The sequence below is a fragment of the Hemicordylus capensis genome, chromosome 3 (genome assembly GCF_027244095.1).
Source record: "Hemicordylus capensis ecotype Gifberg chromosome 3, rHemCap1.1.pri, whole genome shotgun sequence".
NCBI classification, from domain to species: domain Eukaryota; kingdom Metazoa; phylum Chordata; class Lepidosauria; order Squamata; family Cordylidae; genus Hemicordylus; species Hemicordylus capensis.
Genome location: NC_069659.1, coordinates 21,241,447 through 21,256,266, shown reverse-complemented (window position 1 = coordinate 21,256,266; position 14,820 = coordinate 21,241,447). Strand labels below are relative to the sequence as shown.

The 14,820-nt window shown below is 43.3% G+C and overlaps 2 protein-coding genes across 7 annotated transcripts in view; one reads left to right on the top strand and one right to left on the bottom strand.

Moving 5' to 3' along the window:
• Positions 1-2,538: 2,538 nt before the first annotated feature.
• On the bottom strand, positions 2,539-12,477 carry ANKRD49 (ankyrin repeat domain 49). 2 transcript variants are annotated; one of them, XM_053307600.1, is made up of 3 exons: positions 12,169-12,477; positions 7,328-7,740; positions 2,539-6,083 (listed from the first exon to the last, which is right to left on the bottom strand). In XM_053307600.1, the coding sequence occupies exons 2-3, from the start codon at positions 7,586-7,588 to the stop codon at positions 5,622-5,624; spliced, it is 723 nt and encodes a 240-aa protein (XP_053163575.1). In that variant the 5' UTR covers positions 7,589-7,740; positions 12,169-12,477; the 3' UTR covers positions 2,539-5,621. The 2 variants fall into 2 exon arrangements, with proteins under 2 accessions (XP_053163575.1, XP_053163576.1); XM_053307601.1 differs by having other exon boundaries at positions 12,254-12,477.
• Positions 12,478-12,527: 50 nt separating this feature from the next.
• MRE11 (MRE11 homolog, double strand break repair nuclease) overlaps positions 12,528-14,820 on the top strand; it is a 45,737-nt gene continuing 43,444 nt past the window's right edge. For 2 of the 5 annotated variants that reach the window (XM_053307591.1, XM_053307590.1), the window contains exons 1-2: positions 12,723-13,218; positions 14,194-14,287. In XM_053307591.1, the coding sequence (XP_053163566.1) occupies positions 13,208-13,218; positions 14,194-14,287 (105 nt within the window). In that variant the 5' untranslated portion in view covers positions 12,723-13,207. The other 3 variants (XM_053307592.1, XM_053307589.1, XM_053307593.1) reach the window with 3 other exon arrangements.

Genomic DNA, 14,820 nt, shown 5'->3' with positions numbered 1-14,820 from the left:
TATGATCCAACTCAGTATATGGCAGCTTCCTGTGTTCCTGTGTGTGCATCTCATTCCTCTGTTGAAGGTACAGGAGCACTGAGCCAGAGAGAGTTGAGGGAGTTAACAACTCCATGTTCAGCACAAAGATGTTTATATTTATATTTATCAAATTTGTAAGCTGCCCCAAATTCCCATCTCTGGGCAGCTTACAACATAAAAACATTTAAGTCCTATTATTTCAAATGCATTTTACTTTGCTGCAGTAATCTAGATTGTTGGGGGGGTGTTATTTTTTATTTTTACAAGAACAGCAGCTGTGAAAAAGGCCAATTCAATGCTAGGGATCATTAGAAAGGGGATCGAAAATAAAATGGCTAACATTATAATGCCCTTATACAAAACTGTGGTGTGACCACACTTGGAGTACTGCGTACAATTCTGGTCGCCACATCTTAAAAAGGACATTGTTGAACTGGAAAAGGTGCAGAAGAGGGCAACCAAGATGATCAGGGGCCTAGAACACCTTTCTTATGAGGCAAGACTACAACAACTGGGGCTTTTTAGCTTAGAAAAAAAGACGACTGCAGGGAGACCTGATAGAGGTCTATAAAATCATGCATGGTTTGGAGAATTTGGAGAGAGAGAAATTCTTTTCCCTCTCACACAACACTAGAACCAGGGGTCACTCCATGAAATTGATTGCCAGGAGGTCTAGGACCAACAAACGGAACTACTTTTTCCACACAACGTGTGATCCACTTGTGGAACTCTCTGCCACAGGATGTAGTGACAGCCAGCAACCTGGAGGGGTTTAGATAACTTCATGGAGAAGAGGTCCATCAATGGCTACTAGTCGGAGGGCTGTGGGCCACCTCCAGTCTCAAAAGGCAGGATGGATCTGAGAACCAGTTGCAGGAGAGTAATGGCAGGAGAGAGGGCATGCCCTCAACTCCTGCCTGTGGCTTCCAGCAGCATCTGGTGGGCCACTGTGAGAAACAGGATGCTGGACTAGATGGGCCTTGGGCCTGATCCAGCAGGGCTGTTCTTATGTTCTTAGTTGGAATGTATACCAAGAGGGAGGAAAAGTAGCACTAAGTTCAGGTAGATGCCATCATGGCTAATGAGTCAGGTAAGCTATAAAAAGGGAATAAGTCTTCCTTTAGAAAATGGAAGTCCTGCCCAAATGAAGAGAACAGAAGAACATAAATTCTGGCAAAAGAAATGCAAGGAGACAAGAGATGCAAAGAGAGAGCTGGAGGAGCATACAGCTAGAAGTGTCAAGGGCAACAACAAAAACTTCTTTAAATGTATCAGAAGCAAAAAGCCTGTCAGGGAGGCAGCTGGACCCTTAAGACGATGATGGTATTAAAGGGATTATTTAAAAGGATAGGGAGATTGCAGAGAAGCTCAATGAGTTCTTTGCATCTGTCTTCATGGTGGAGTCTACTGACCATATACTCACTCCAGAACTCAGCTTCTCAGATTTGGAGGCTGAAGAACTGGGCCAAATTGAGGTGACGGATGTTCTAAATTGTCTTAAAAAACTAAAAATTAACAAATTGCCAGGGCCAGATGGTATCCACCTGAGTTCTGAAGGAACTCAAATGTGAAATTGCTGATCTCCTAACAAAAATACATAATTTGTCCCTACAATCGGTCTGTATACCTTGAGGTGAAGCTACAGCATCTGGGGCTTTTTAGTTTGGAAAAAGAGACAACTATGAGGAGATATGACAGATTTTCTCCTTCTTTCACAGCACTAGAACCACAGGTTATTCATGAAACTGAAGGCCAGGAGATTTAGGACCAACAGAAGGGAGCACTTTTCCACATCACACATAATTAATCTATGGAATTCTCTGCCATGGAAAGTGGTGATGGGGTCACTAGCATGGGTGGCTTTAAAAGGGGCTTGGACAAATTCATGTAGGACAGGCCTATCAATGGCTATTAGTCTGGTGGCCATAGGCCACTTCCCAAGATGCCTCTAAATACCAGTTGCAGGGGAGCAACCATGAGAGGGCATGCCCTCACCTCTTGTCTGTGGACTTCTCAGAGGCATCTAGTGGGGCACTGTGTGAAACAGGAGGCTGAATTCAATAGGCCTTGGGCCTGATCCAGCAAGGCTGTTCTTACAGTAATTTTCCCACAGACATTAGTGAGTCTATTTCACACTGTCAAATAAGTTCTGGCTCATAAATACAACCAGATGTACAAGAAACATTGTTTATAAAATACTATAGGTTCTAGATAAACCCTCAATTTATGTATTTCCCTTAAAAATATACATTTATAGCAGAATCAATGCAATTTTCCTCCTTTCCTATTGATTCATAAGTGTGTATAGAATTTATTTAACTATATTTATATACTGCCTGAGAGAGAGAGAGAGAGAGGTGTGAGAGTATGTCTTTCTCAAAGAATTACAATCTTAGAGGCATTTATCTTCCTTATATGTCTGAGAATTTTAGTGAAACCAAGTACTAATCTTGACCTACCTGCAGATCATTGCTATGAATAATTTGTTAAGCCTGTAACAGAAACCCAGATCAAGTCTCAGAGTGTTAAATATTTTATTTTTAAATAAGACTCACAGCAGAATTACAGTATACTGCATTTCAAGTGTTACCTGTATAAGTTCAATTACATTCAGTCTCAGTTTCCATGCAGTTTTCAAAAACTTAAGTATCTCACAAGAATAAAAATTAAAGTCAACTTTTAACAGCAGCTGTTATTTCATACAATAAATACGTACTCCAGTTCTCTCCTTGGTAACAAAGCACTAGTTCTTTAGGAGTTTTCAGTTACAGTAGATCTCTGCACAATCTGAAGACATATTACAAGTTACCATATCCACACAACAAATTTAAAGTGGTTTCAAACCGGTTTACTGGTCATTGTCCCCAACCAAGGAATTGTGGAAGTTGTAGTTAAGTGTGGCTAGCAGTCTTTCTGAAGAATCCTAAGCATTCCAACAAGAAACTACAATTCTCGGTGTACTTTAGGGGACGCTGTTACAGTTAAACTGTTTCAAAGTGATTTAAATCTGTACTGGAGCCTTAAGGCGTTATCTGCAAGCCACTTGACGAACTGATACTTAAAACTGATGTAGAAATCAAACCCCGAAACACCAGTGTGCTTGGAATAGCTGACTTTGCAGCCTAGATATTAAACAGCTCATTAAGTACTTCCCACCACTTTTAACGAGACCTTTTTTCTAGTGAAGTACTTTTAGGAAAATCAATCCTATTTTTCTCATTTTAGCAATACCAGAATCCTTATACAAAGCACATATGAGATCAGTGGAACTTACTTCTAAGTAAATAGGATCAAGGCCTAGTAATTCCAAATATGTCAGCTCAAGCAGTTTACTGACCCCATTGTAATGCCTCAAACCTAACCACCTTCACATTTGATAAAGTTCCACTGACTTCAAAGGGGCGTACATTTGTAAAACTGGGGCTTCCAACAACAGTATTAAGGGCTTTAAGTACATAAGCCACTTGCTCCAGGCTCCTCAGTAACCTCCCACTGAATATTATGGTCTGCTTCGGGGTTAAGTGAGTTTTGGCTTACAGTCCAAGATAGCCTCAATAAATAGGAGGACTGATTCTACAGTAAATGGAGCAACGGAACACCACAGCAAGCCACACTCTGAATGCAGATATTTACCTTAACTTAAGGTTAACTCATACAAGACATTCAAAGTGGTGAACAGAATGTACAAGACACTCTCAAACAGCAGCATAGCACACATGTGATCCTGTTCTCTGCTGCCCTCACTTCTGCAATTTAAGTTCTCTCTCTCACACAGTACATCCTCTACATATCACTGCATTGTGTGTTTCTAACACACAGAATGCTGTTTCACACATTTGCCTTTGTACATGCAAATAGAAACTTAAGATATATATGAAGTTTGTACCAGACAAACTGGGTACAGAGTTAGAAGAAAGTTGGTATGTGCAGACCTTTTGAGACAACATACACCTTTTACATGAATTTCTCCAAACTCACATGTACAAAACTATAATGCAAACCCGCCCCAAATATTTTCAGGACTAGTAACCTGCTGCATTTGACTACAGGCTATTTCTTACACTGCTCATGAATGACATCCAAGTGTTCTACAACCTACTCCTGTAAACAAAAATGTAACTGAGAAAGGCAAGTATGTGTAAACTAGGCTGAAGACAGACAGGGTACTACCACACAACTCCTGGAATCTCATGGTACTTGCATTTTTAGACCACTTCAGATAAAGTAATGATTGTAAAATAAATACTTAAGTACCTGGATATGTCAACATTACTTGATGACTAATTATTCAGTCATTTTCAAGACATAAATCAGTGAATGGAACCCAGCAAGGATATAGGAACCTACTTAGGAAATAATAGTGCTCAAATTACAGAGAGGGCTTAGCCCTCTTATTTTGTGTGGCCCCTTTAGCTATAGTTTTCAGAAGACTATGGGCAGAGATGTGCCTGATCTGGCTTGGGCAGGGCAGAGATCAGTTCCCATAAAAGGCAGGCAGGCCCTTACCTGCTCCTCTGCCGCTCCACTGCCTTTCCGGGCATGGTGCTTGCTTTATAAGAGGCCGTGTGTGGCTGTGACGCTGCTCCCAGCAGCCTGCATGTGGCTTCAGCATGCACAAGGCTGCAGCCATGCAGTCTTTTGTAAAGCAAGTGCCACATCCGGAAAAGTGGTGGGGTGGCAGAGGAGCAGGGAAGGACCTGTCTTTTAAGGGAACCGATACCTGTCCTGCTAAACTGGTTTGAATGTGGGTGCCCGAGCCAGTTCGGTACTTCCCCAAGGGAGGCACCAAACAGATTCAAGCACATCCCTAACTATGGGGAGAGGTATGATTTGGCTAACTAGTGGGAGTTGGGGGTGAGGCATGTGGGTTTTATTAACACCCCCCCCACACACACACACCTCTTCCCCTATAATGTGTGTACTGGAAATACAGTCCTTGCACATTTCCCTGTGTAGATGTTTGCGTTTTCACTTTAAAAAGCCAACTGTGACCACAAAATATTATGTTTTGAAGATCGACGGATAATTTGTGGCAGGTATTACTGAGACACCAGAGTAGGCCTTTGAAAGCTGGCCGTAACGTTATGCTGCTGGATTTCAGAATGGCTTGCGCTTTAATAGCCAAGAATGTGTAATTATCTGGTGATGACCAGCTGATAGCTGTAATGTCATTTGATCTCCGGTTTCGTTTCTGTTCAAACATGTCCAGCAGCCAGCAATTAGGTCTCAATATTTCCTCCATGCTTTTAAAAGGAGAGATGGCCAATTTCAGCAACTGTATTTGCTTACCCAAGCATGCATTTCAATGAGCAACACTCCTGCTGTTTTAAGTGCTTAAACTGGAAAACAGCCTTGAGGTACTTGAGATTCCTCCAAAGCTTTTCAAGTAAGAGTGGAAATGTTTCACAAATATAAGGGTAGTGTACTTTATATTATAAAAATAATGACATCTTCACAAAATGAGAACCCATTTCAGCATCTCAGAGAGTAAAGCTATGCCGAGAGGTGGGGTTGAAAGCACCAACTTTGAGTGCAGTTACAAAGTGTACTTCTTACAAAGGCGCTGGCAGTGTGTTTTAACATTCAAATGGTTACAACTCCTAAGAATCTGCCACAGAATTTGTGCAATTTTCAACAATTTCAAACAGGTAATGATATATGTCAGTCCTTCGAGCGATATCATAGGCCGTTTCATCCAAGTTATTTCTGAGATTTGGCTTTAAATAGCGATTCATGAGCAAGAGCTCAAGGGTTTCCTTACTCTCCCTGTTTCCTGCTGCAAGATGCAATGGTGTCAGCAGGCCATTGGTCTGAGCATTGATATCCGCACCATGCTGAAGCAAGAATGACGCAATCTTTGTGTTGTTCCACTTGCATGCACTGTGTAGTGGTGTCCAGCTGTCCACTGTCAATGCATGAACATCTGCACCATGGCCAATCAACTCGCGCACAACTTCCAAGTGTCCGTTATAGGCAGCCCGGTGGAGAGGGGTGTATTGGTCTTCATCACAGACATTTACAGGAGCCAGATTTTGAGATAGGAGCCTTTGCACTGTGAGAAGCTGTAGGGTGAAGGAAGGAAAAAAGCAACCACCAGATGGTTATAGCAAGCCTAAAAATGCATTGCTTTTGGAGTCAATGTACAGCAATGTTGTGTTTGGCTGTTGGAAGGGCTAGGTTCAAAACTATGCTCAGCTATGCAGCTCACTGGGCAGTGTTGGTTAAGTTAATTTCTCAGCCCAGCTAAACTCAGAGTCACAAGCATAAATTGAAGTAACACTGAAAACTGTTTTTAAAATATCAATTGTCTTTTAATACTGTGCACAGAAGGCACAAAGACAAAAAATGTATAGGTCTTGATTTATATACACAGCCCATGATGTTATGAGACATTTCTTACCCTGCTCTTCAGCCAAAAGGCCCCTAGAGCAGCAAATAAGTCAGTACAAACTAAGCAGCTGGGGCATCTAAGTACTGGACCAGATTAAAAGAGCATTCAGATAAATTAAAGGTTTTTTAAAGGCCTTGGCAAATAAAAAGGGCTTCATTTGGCATCAAATAACTCAACACCAGATAAACCTCTTTGGGGAAAGTGTCCACAGTTGGGCACCACAACCAAAGAGACCTTATCCTGGGTTACTATTCACCCTCCCCCACAAAGGCAAGGGGGACCTAAAATGGGGTTGAGGATGATTCTAGCATCCAGGCAGGTTCACATGGGAAAAGATAGTCCTGGCTAGGGATGTGTACGGAACCGGTGATGGCCGGTTTTTTGTTTTGTTTTTTTACATTGGACCAGAAGTGCCTGGTGTGCGGCACACACATGCATGACATGCGTGCACACACCGGGCACTTCCAGTCCGATGTGCATTGGGGCAGCAAGGAGGTACGCTGCCCCCCCCCGAGGGGCCATTTTTAATCACAGTGCCGGCGGTTCGGAGGTCCATAAAAAGGCCCCTGAACCAGTTTGTGCACATCCCTAACCATGGTCCCAACCCAAACAGGGCTTCAAAGTTTAAAGTTCCCATTTTGAGATGTGTCCAGAAATGGATTGGATTACCCACAGAAAGAACACAGGAAGCCACTTGATATTGGAGGCAGACCACTTGTGCACCTAACTTCATACTGTCTACTCCAACTAATAGTTGCTCTCCAGGGTTTCGGACAGTGAGTGGCCTTTCCCAGCTAGGGTCTCTAGGTAAACATGGAGATGCCAGAGATGTAACCAGGGACCTTTTGCATGCAAAGCGTGTACTCCACCACTGAGCTACAGCCCCTCCTCAAATATTCCTAGCAGACCTCTTACCCTATTTTTTTCAGCTGCCCAAAGGAGAAGCTTGTCTGGGTTGTTTTCCATTTTTTTCTCTTGAGCTTGGTACCATTCCTCAGTTTTTTCATCTTGGTCTTCCTCATCAGAATCTCCAGACCAAAGACTCTGTGTTCCCGTGGGGATTAAATGCCTGTGAGTTTCCAACAATTCAAGCTGGTTAAAGCTCTCAGCAAAGTCCTTATAATCCTTTGTCTCCTCCTCTGTATTCTCTTCTAATGATTTGCCACTTTCATTCATTTTGTAAAGTTGAGCTCTCAAGGCTCAAATATTCACAACAAAATATCACCACCTCTTTTCCTTGCTTGCCTCATTTCCAGGTCATTCATCGGGAGAAATTGCTAACAAAAGCCAATGACGAATGGCATAGACTGCACCAACACCATGACAACCTTTAGGGGAAGAGAAACAAAGGAGTTAATATCGTGATCAGGAGCAAAAGAAGATGGAGGTCCTGCACCTTTAACAGCTGTATAGAAGAGGGAGTTTTAGTTTAGCTGACCATGCAGGAGTAAAAAGAAAAACCCTTCTGCTCTCATACAAAGCTGGCTTAGAGCCTTCCTCTTCCTATGAGCGGACCAATGTAGCTCAGTGATAAAGTACCTATTTTGGAAGCAGAATGTCCCACGCTTGTTCTTGGCATCATCTTCAGGTAGGGCTGGGAAACAGTTTCCCGACTGAAACCCTGGATGTTATTGTGGATAACAATGAGCTAGGCAGACCAATGGCTTGATTCTGTATAAGAGTTCTAAGTTTATACAGGGACTATACAATTGCACTGACAAGTAGCAACAGCTGCATAACACTATTTTAGTCAAAACTGCCATTGTTATTGGTTGTAAGCATATATATCTAAAGGGATTGTCACCATTATATCCAAGCTAGAGGGCTAACAAGTATGTCCCTTTCCCTGTCTCCGTCTCTCTCTCTCTCTCTCTCACACACACACACACACACACACACACACTCACACACACACCCCACCATGGTGATCTTACAGAAGGTCTTGAAGAAACTTCTCCAGAAGATTCCATTACTAAAAGCCAACACTGGACCAGAGATACATGGGTGGAGAATCTTGGCTACTGCCTACAAGTTTTGTTATGACTTGACAGCCACCCATTGTTTCTAATAAGTAGCTGGTTATGCTCATTTTCCCTCACTTCCTGCTCTATGCAAGCAAGTAAATGCAGACCTTTTGTACCTGCTGCCCGACAAGCAGGTTTGACAAGAACAGTATGGGGTGGGGGGAGAGGCCCAAAAATTACAAACAGGCAGAAACTCCTCTCCTCAAACTATGCAGCATGTACATGGTGCAGTCTGGTTCCATTTGAAGAAGATTTTCTGCCTGTCTATGTTGCTAATAACAGTTTAGAAATAAGATACTCCTGTGGTAGAATATACTGGAGACAATCTCTGCTTAGGAACAATAATTAATGTCTGGATAAAACTTACAACCCAACTATATTTGTGGTCCTCTGATTTTGAATTACATAAGTCTACCATAGCTTCAAACAAGAACCACTATTTGGTCATATTAGAGTACTTTCAGTTCAACATGTGCTTTCTGATCATGATGCTATAGATAAGGCAATATACTGGAAAGCTCACAGTTCACCATATATACTTTCATAGACAAATAATTATTTAAAGGATTTCTAGGTCAATATTATATATGGCTAGGGCACTTAATTAAAGTTTACTTCCATGTAATATGCCCTACCTGTTCCCGAGGACATATTCATTCATTCATTCATTCAATTTCTATAACGCCCTTCCAAAAATGGCTCAGGGCAATTTACACAGAGAAATAATAAACAAATAAATAAGATAAACAAAATAGATCCCTATCCCCAAAGGGCTCACAATCTAAAAAAGAAACACGATAGACACCAGCAACAGCCACTGGAGAGATGCTGTGCTGAGGGTGGACAGGGCCAGTTACTCTCCCACTGCTAAATAAAGAGAATCATCACGTTAAAAGATGCCTCTCTGCAAAGTTAGCAGGGGAATAGTCAATATCGTTAAAGCCCTAACAATTTAGGACCCAGATATCCTAATGACTGTCTTCTCCCAAGTGCTTCTGCTCATCCCACAAAATCTGCTGTGGGGCTCTGTTCTATGTGCCACCACCTCTGGAGGCCTAATTGTCATGCATGCAGGGCAGGGCCTTCTCTGTGGTTACTCTCAAGCAACAGAATTTCTTCCCTAGGAATTCTTACCTCCCTCATAGCCTTCCATAGGCAACTAAAGACTATTATTCAGGTGTGCCTTTGGAGAACAGAAAAGTCTGTGGCATCATGTTTTGCGTTTGGTTTTTTTAATGGTCTACAGAGTTTTAAACAGTATCTTAATTATGTTTTTGCATTTCTGAGTCATTTATATTGTCTTGTTTTAATATACCAAGGCCATTTTAAACAAAAAGTGGTATATAAGTATTTTAAAAATACTTATGTGACCCAAGTTCATATGCAGTTACAATTGCAGCTTCCCAGTAGTAGTTGCCATGGTTGTAGCAGCACATTTTGCAGTCACTGCAGTTAGCACAACCCCTGGGTAGTTACGGATGGCCTGGGCCATACATTATCTTCTCCACGTGCAAACGTTTCATGTGGAGAATGGTTTTAACTATGTGAATAAGGTCTGAGTAATAAAGCACAGTATCTGCACAAGAAGATCAAACAGGGCACCTCTTCCACATTCAAACACAAGTGTCACATGTAACAAAGAATACACTATTGATGTAGCACACAACAGACTACCACAGCCCACCAATCTAGAGCTGGCCTTGGTAACCAGTCAATCATTTGTGGTTTTCACCAACCATGCACTCCCCAGAGAAACTGGATTTCATCTCAGATGATGCACTGGGCTTCTGAGGCGTCCTACTACTTCACGGCTCTTCTAAAGCTCAGTGCCGCTGCAAGAACAAGGCCCTGTTCTCAGGGTCAGAAGAATGGCACAGGGTTCACACCTGCAGTCACATGCCCCTGCCCATCTCTCACTTGGCATTTGCTACATTAAAAAGCACGTGCTTGGCAAGAGTGAGTATTTGTGGTAATGAAAAAAGAAAATAGTTGTTTAAAAAGACAGCTGGAAGTGACTTGAGAGGCCTAACTTCCAAGGAATAGGGTTGTCAAGTTTCTGAAACCATACAAAAACCTTTATGAAAGATGACTCCATCAAAGTAGTACAAGTATACACACAAGCAGTAGTACTTTTTTCAAATCACCTTCAGCTTTCTGAAAAACTATGACACCCTACATTAGAAACAAAGGAATCAGAGACCACACAACTCACAGAGAGGATCTCCTTATGCTCACTTCCTTAGCCTTCTACAACCACCCCATACTTAAGAATTGAAAGTTGCTCTTCTGACCAGCTACCAAGAGATTCAAGATTTAATTATGCAGAGCTTTAGTACAATACACAATTGGCACACCAACTAATACTAACTGAAAAGAACAAGTCTTGGTCAGAGCCAGAAACAAACAAAGGGCAATGTTTTTTGGAGCATGATCAACCCCCAAAGGAAAGAGACAGTCCAAAATACAAAGGTCTCACAGATAATAGGATGTACCACTGTACTAAACACTTTGGTGTTGGCAACACCAAATAATCAGTTTAGCAAGTGAAGCTTTTTCTAGCATTGAGACGAAATGAATGGAAAGCTTCTTGCTTCATGTTCTTGTGTCTGACCTGCATTAAAGACACAAGAGCAGAACCAGTCAATGAGGCAGTAATTTTTCTCCCATGGGAACAATCTTGAGTTTACTCAAGGAAGATTGCTGGTCTTGTGGCAGCAGCATTACTTGTCCCCTTAGCTAAGCAGGTCCAACCTGGTTGAATAAGAATGGGAGACTAGATGTGTGAGCACTGTGAGACATTCCCCTTAGGGGATGGGACCACTCTGGGAAGCGCATCTATGTTCCAAGTCCCCTCCTTGGCAGCATCTCCAAGATAGGGCTGAGAGAGATTCCTGCCTGCAACCTTGGAGATGCCACTGCCAGTCTGTGTAGACAATACTGAGCTAAATGGACCAATGGTCTGACTCAGTATATAGCAGCTTCCTATGTACTCCCAAGTAAGTATGGCTAGGATTGCAGCCTAGGAGTTTCCGTGGTAGCAAGTACCACTGTGTTCACTGTGGCTTACTTCTAGGTCAGTGGGCATAAGAATGGAGTCTTAGGCGAAGAACTTCCAAGTAAACAGGCATAAGATTGTGCTACAAAACTGCAATCCCGTGCAGAGTTCCCCAAACTTAAGTCCAGCTCTAGTTAATGAGGCTTATTTAGGAGTAAACATGCAGTCAGTGTAGACCGCTTTGAGACCTTCTGTCGAAAAAACAGGGCATAAATATCCGTGGTAGTAGCGGTCAACAGGCTCAGGATCAGGCTGTCCAACCGCAGTCCTACATACTAATGTATCCTTGGACGCAACTCCTATTGCACTCAGCAGCGGGACATGCTTCCAATCACACGGTCTCCAACGAGGCTTCTCCCAAGCACGGGAAAAGCAGGACTGTCTGCAGCCTCGTTTCGCGGGAGTCACTCCTACTCAGCTCAGCGGGGCTCCCTTCCGAGCGAGCATGCACAGGATCGGGCGAGCTGCAGATGCGTGTGCGTCAGCTTCACCCACCTACATGCAGGAGCCCACCTAAGCCTCGGGTGCAGAGAAGACCCTTCCCCACTCTCCTACTACGCGGCGTGTTTTCGTGTTGCTAACCGCGGGGTCCACAGGAGCCGCAACCCAACCGCCCAGGAGCCCAACATCGCGATCCATCCCCCGCAAAGTTCCTTTGCCAAAGGTTGCAGCTTCACCGTCACGGGGCAGACGCTCCCCAGCACCGTTTCAAGCGGCCCCTCAAAGGCAAGTTCTCTCATCCCGCCAGTGACCCGGACGAACCCTGCTTCTGCTCCTCTAGAGCCGTCGACTCGTCGTTAAGGGCCAAAGCCCGCCTTAGCGCGGCCCCGATTCACGTCCATCTCTTGCGGGGCGGGGCCAAAGGGTGGCCAGCGGCTGCTCCTCCAGCAAGTCTTCCTCCTCCTTGAGCCAGGGAGACTTCCGGTATCAGCGTTCTCTTTCGCCTCCTCCAACTGCTTCTCGTTCCCGGATGTGGGGGTGCGCCTGCGCAATGCGGATTTGTTGCGGTCTCAAGACGGGCGGGGTAGGGGCTAGCTGGAATGATAGGAAAGAAGAAGGGGATTGGGTAGGCAGCAAGTTGACGGCTATCGCGAGAAAGAGAGACCTTCTCGCGAGAGGCGGGCGGTGTTGCGCGCGCCTCGTCTCTCAGCATTAGCAAGTGGCGGCGGTGTGGAAACTTAAGTGCGCGCTGTTTGGAGTGTTGCTGCTGTAGAGCGCTGTGAGGGTGAGCCTCCTGTTGTCGCGAGCGAGGGAAACCCTGCGGAGCGAGGCGCGCTATGCCTCAGGCCAAAGACCCACCATTATAGGCTGAAGGGATGTTAAAAAAAAGAAAAGAGAAAAAAGAAAAACAATTTTACCAAAATCTGGGGCGTGAGGGGATCACATAAGCGAAAAGGCTTCCGCGCGAGATCCCAAAGCACTCGCCCACAAGAGAGGCTGCCCGCTGTTTCTCTGCATGATTCCCTGCTCTGCCCATGTCTCCTCCCACCAGCCTTTGCTGGGGTGGTGGTGTCATTTTGTGGTCTTCTCCAACAGATATTAAGGCTACAGTAGAATATTAAGGCCACACAGCACATCTCTGCGTGATTAGGTACTCTGGCTATACTTCTTTCCAAGTCAGCCTCTGCAGGCCCCTTTAGATGCGATTGGATCAATTCAATCAGTTTCCATGCAAAGATTGTAGAATTAGCCACACAGAGGAGGCTGCCAGCTTGCATGACTCCTAGGTATGCATTCTTCCAAATCAGCCTCTTTGTGGGTGAGCAGGCCTGCTCTATCCAGGCCATCCAATGTTTGATCATTTAGTCTCTTCCGGCACTAAGATGCTGCAGAATAATCTTCTCTTCAGACAGACTACAACTCTCCTTGCATGAGGGAACGGCCACATTTCCTGATGGAGCTGTAAAGAAAAGATTAAGTGCCATCAAGTCACTTTACATGTTTTAATGTAAACCGCCCTGAGCCTTTTGGAAGGGCGGTATAAAATTTTTAATAATAAATAACTAAATAAGTCAGTGTTGACTCTTAGTGACCATATAGGATGATCTGTCTTTAACTTGGCCTTTAAGGTTTCTCAGTGGTGCATTCATTGCTTTTGTTTGTAAGAAAAGATTACAAAGAAAATTATTTCTTCCTCATAAAGATCAAGCATTTATGTGTGTTTTAGTGTCAGTAAGATACTAAAGTAAGAAACACGTAAATGGGATAAGGTAAGGTCAGAAGTATTACTTATAATGAGCACAGATAATCGGACACTGTGTGCAGTACATTGTGTGTGTGGTGATGGGGAGAGGTCATGTGGTTTTTTTCTTTCTTTTAAGAGCTATGCCCTCATGTTTCTGTGCAGTGTTCATCTTTAAAATATTCTGAAAAAACTATTTTCTAGTCACTATTATTGTTAGTATTGTAGGATGCTTAAGGATGCAGTCCTGTGCATACATACTCATATAGTTGTGAGTTTGCAGAGTTTCTCGAGGGGTAACTTACAGGGGGGATGTTTTCTGAGAACATGTTTTTGCAGATGTGGTGTTTGCTTTTTCATTGACTTTCTGTGAGTCTTGTTGAGCTTCTTTTGAATGGAAAGACAGTTTGTAAATTCTAAAAAGCTTGTCCACAAAAGACATTGTCCGCAAAACTGCCATTCTAATACTTTCCTCTCTTGGACATTACTCTTCATTTGTGACTCTGAATCTGTCTTCCAGTCTCTCGATGTTTGGTAGTACAGCAGAGTTCTCTGTGAAGTCCAGTGGATTTTGGAGCCAGTGTGATTGCAGAGATGAGGCCTGCCACTTCCATGTAAGCCCACAATATTTTGTCTTCTCTGGAGAACAGTGGGAGTTGTATATTTCAGTGTTGTTGAAATCTAGTTATTGAGGTTTCTTGAAAGTGCTGTGTTGTTCTTCCAGTTCTTGGAGGGTTGTGTTTATAATTGGTGTGAGGAACTCCTACATTAACAGCATGGAAAACAAATAGAATATAAGTTATGCAAAGAGAGAAATATTGGTATTTCTGTCCTGTAAACCAGCACTATCCAAGCTTTGTGATACAATAAATTATTGTAGTTACAACTTTTATAACCCCAGACTACTAATCCACACAGGCTGCCTATGGTATCATTCACTGATCTGGCTTTGTCTCTTTTCAATCAGCCTCTGCTGGGGTGGTTGATTCTGCTATGTGTCTGCATCAGGTGTGATTGGATCATGCCAAAACTACCAAATACCTCTTTTATCTCTACAGTGGTTCCAAAACTTGTTCCGAGATAAGATTCTTTCTAGTCACATTGTACAGTCTCCTCTCACTTTATCTTCATAACAGCCCCATAAGGT

Coding starts and splice junctions, on each gene's coding strand:
- ANKRD49 (XM_053307600.1), bottom strand. CDS start 7,588: ATGAATGAAAGTGGCAAATCATTAGAAGAGAATACAGAGGAGGAGACA. Junction 6,084..7,327: donor GGGCAGCTGAAAAAAATAGG/GTAAGAGGTCTG, acceptor TTCACCCTACAG/CTTCTCACAGTGCAAAGGCT.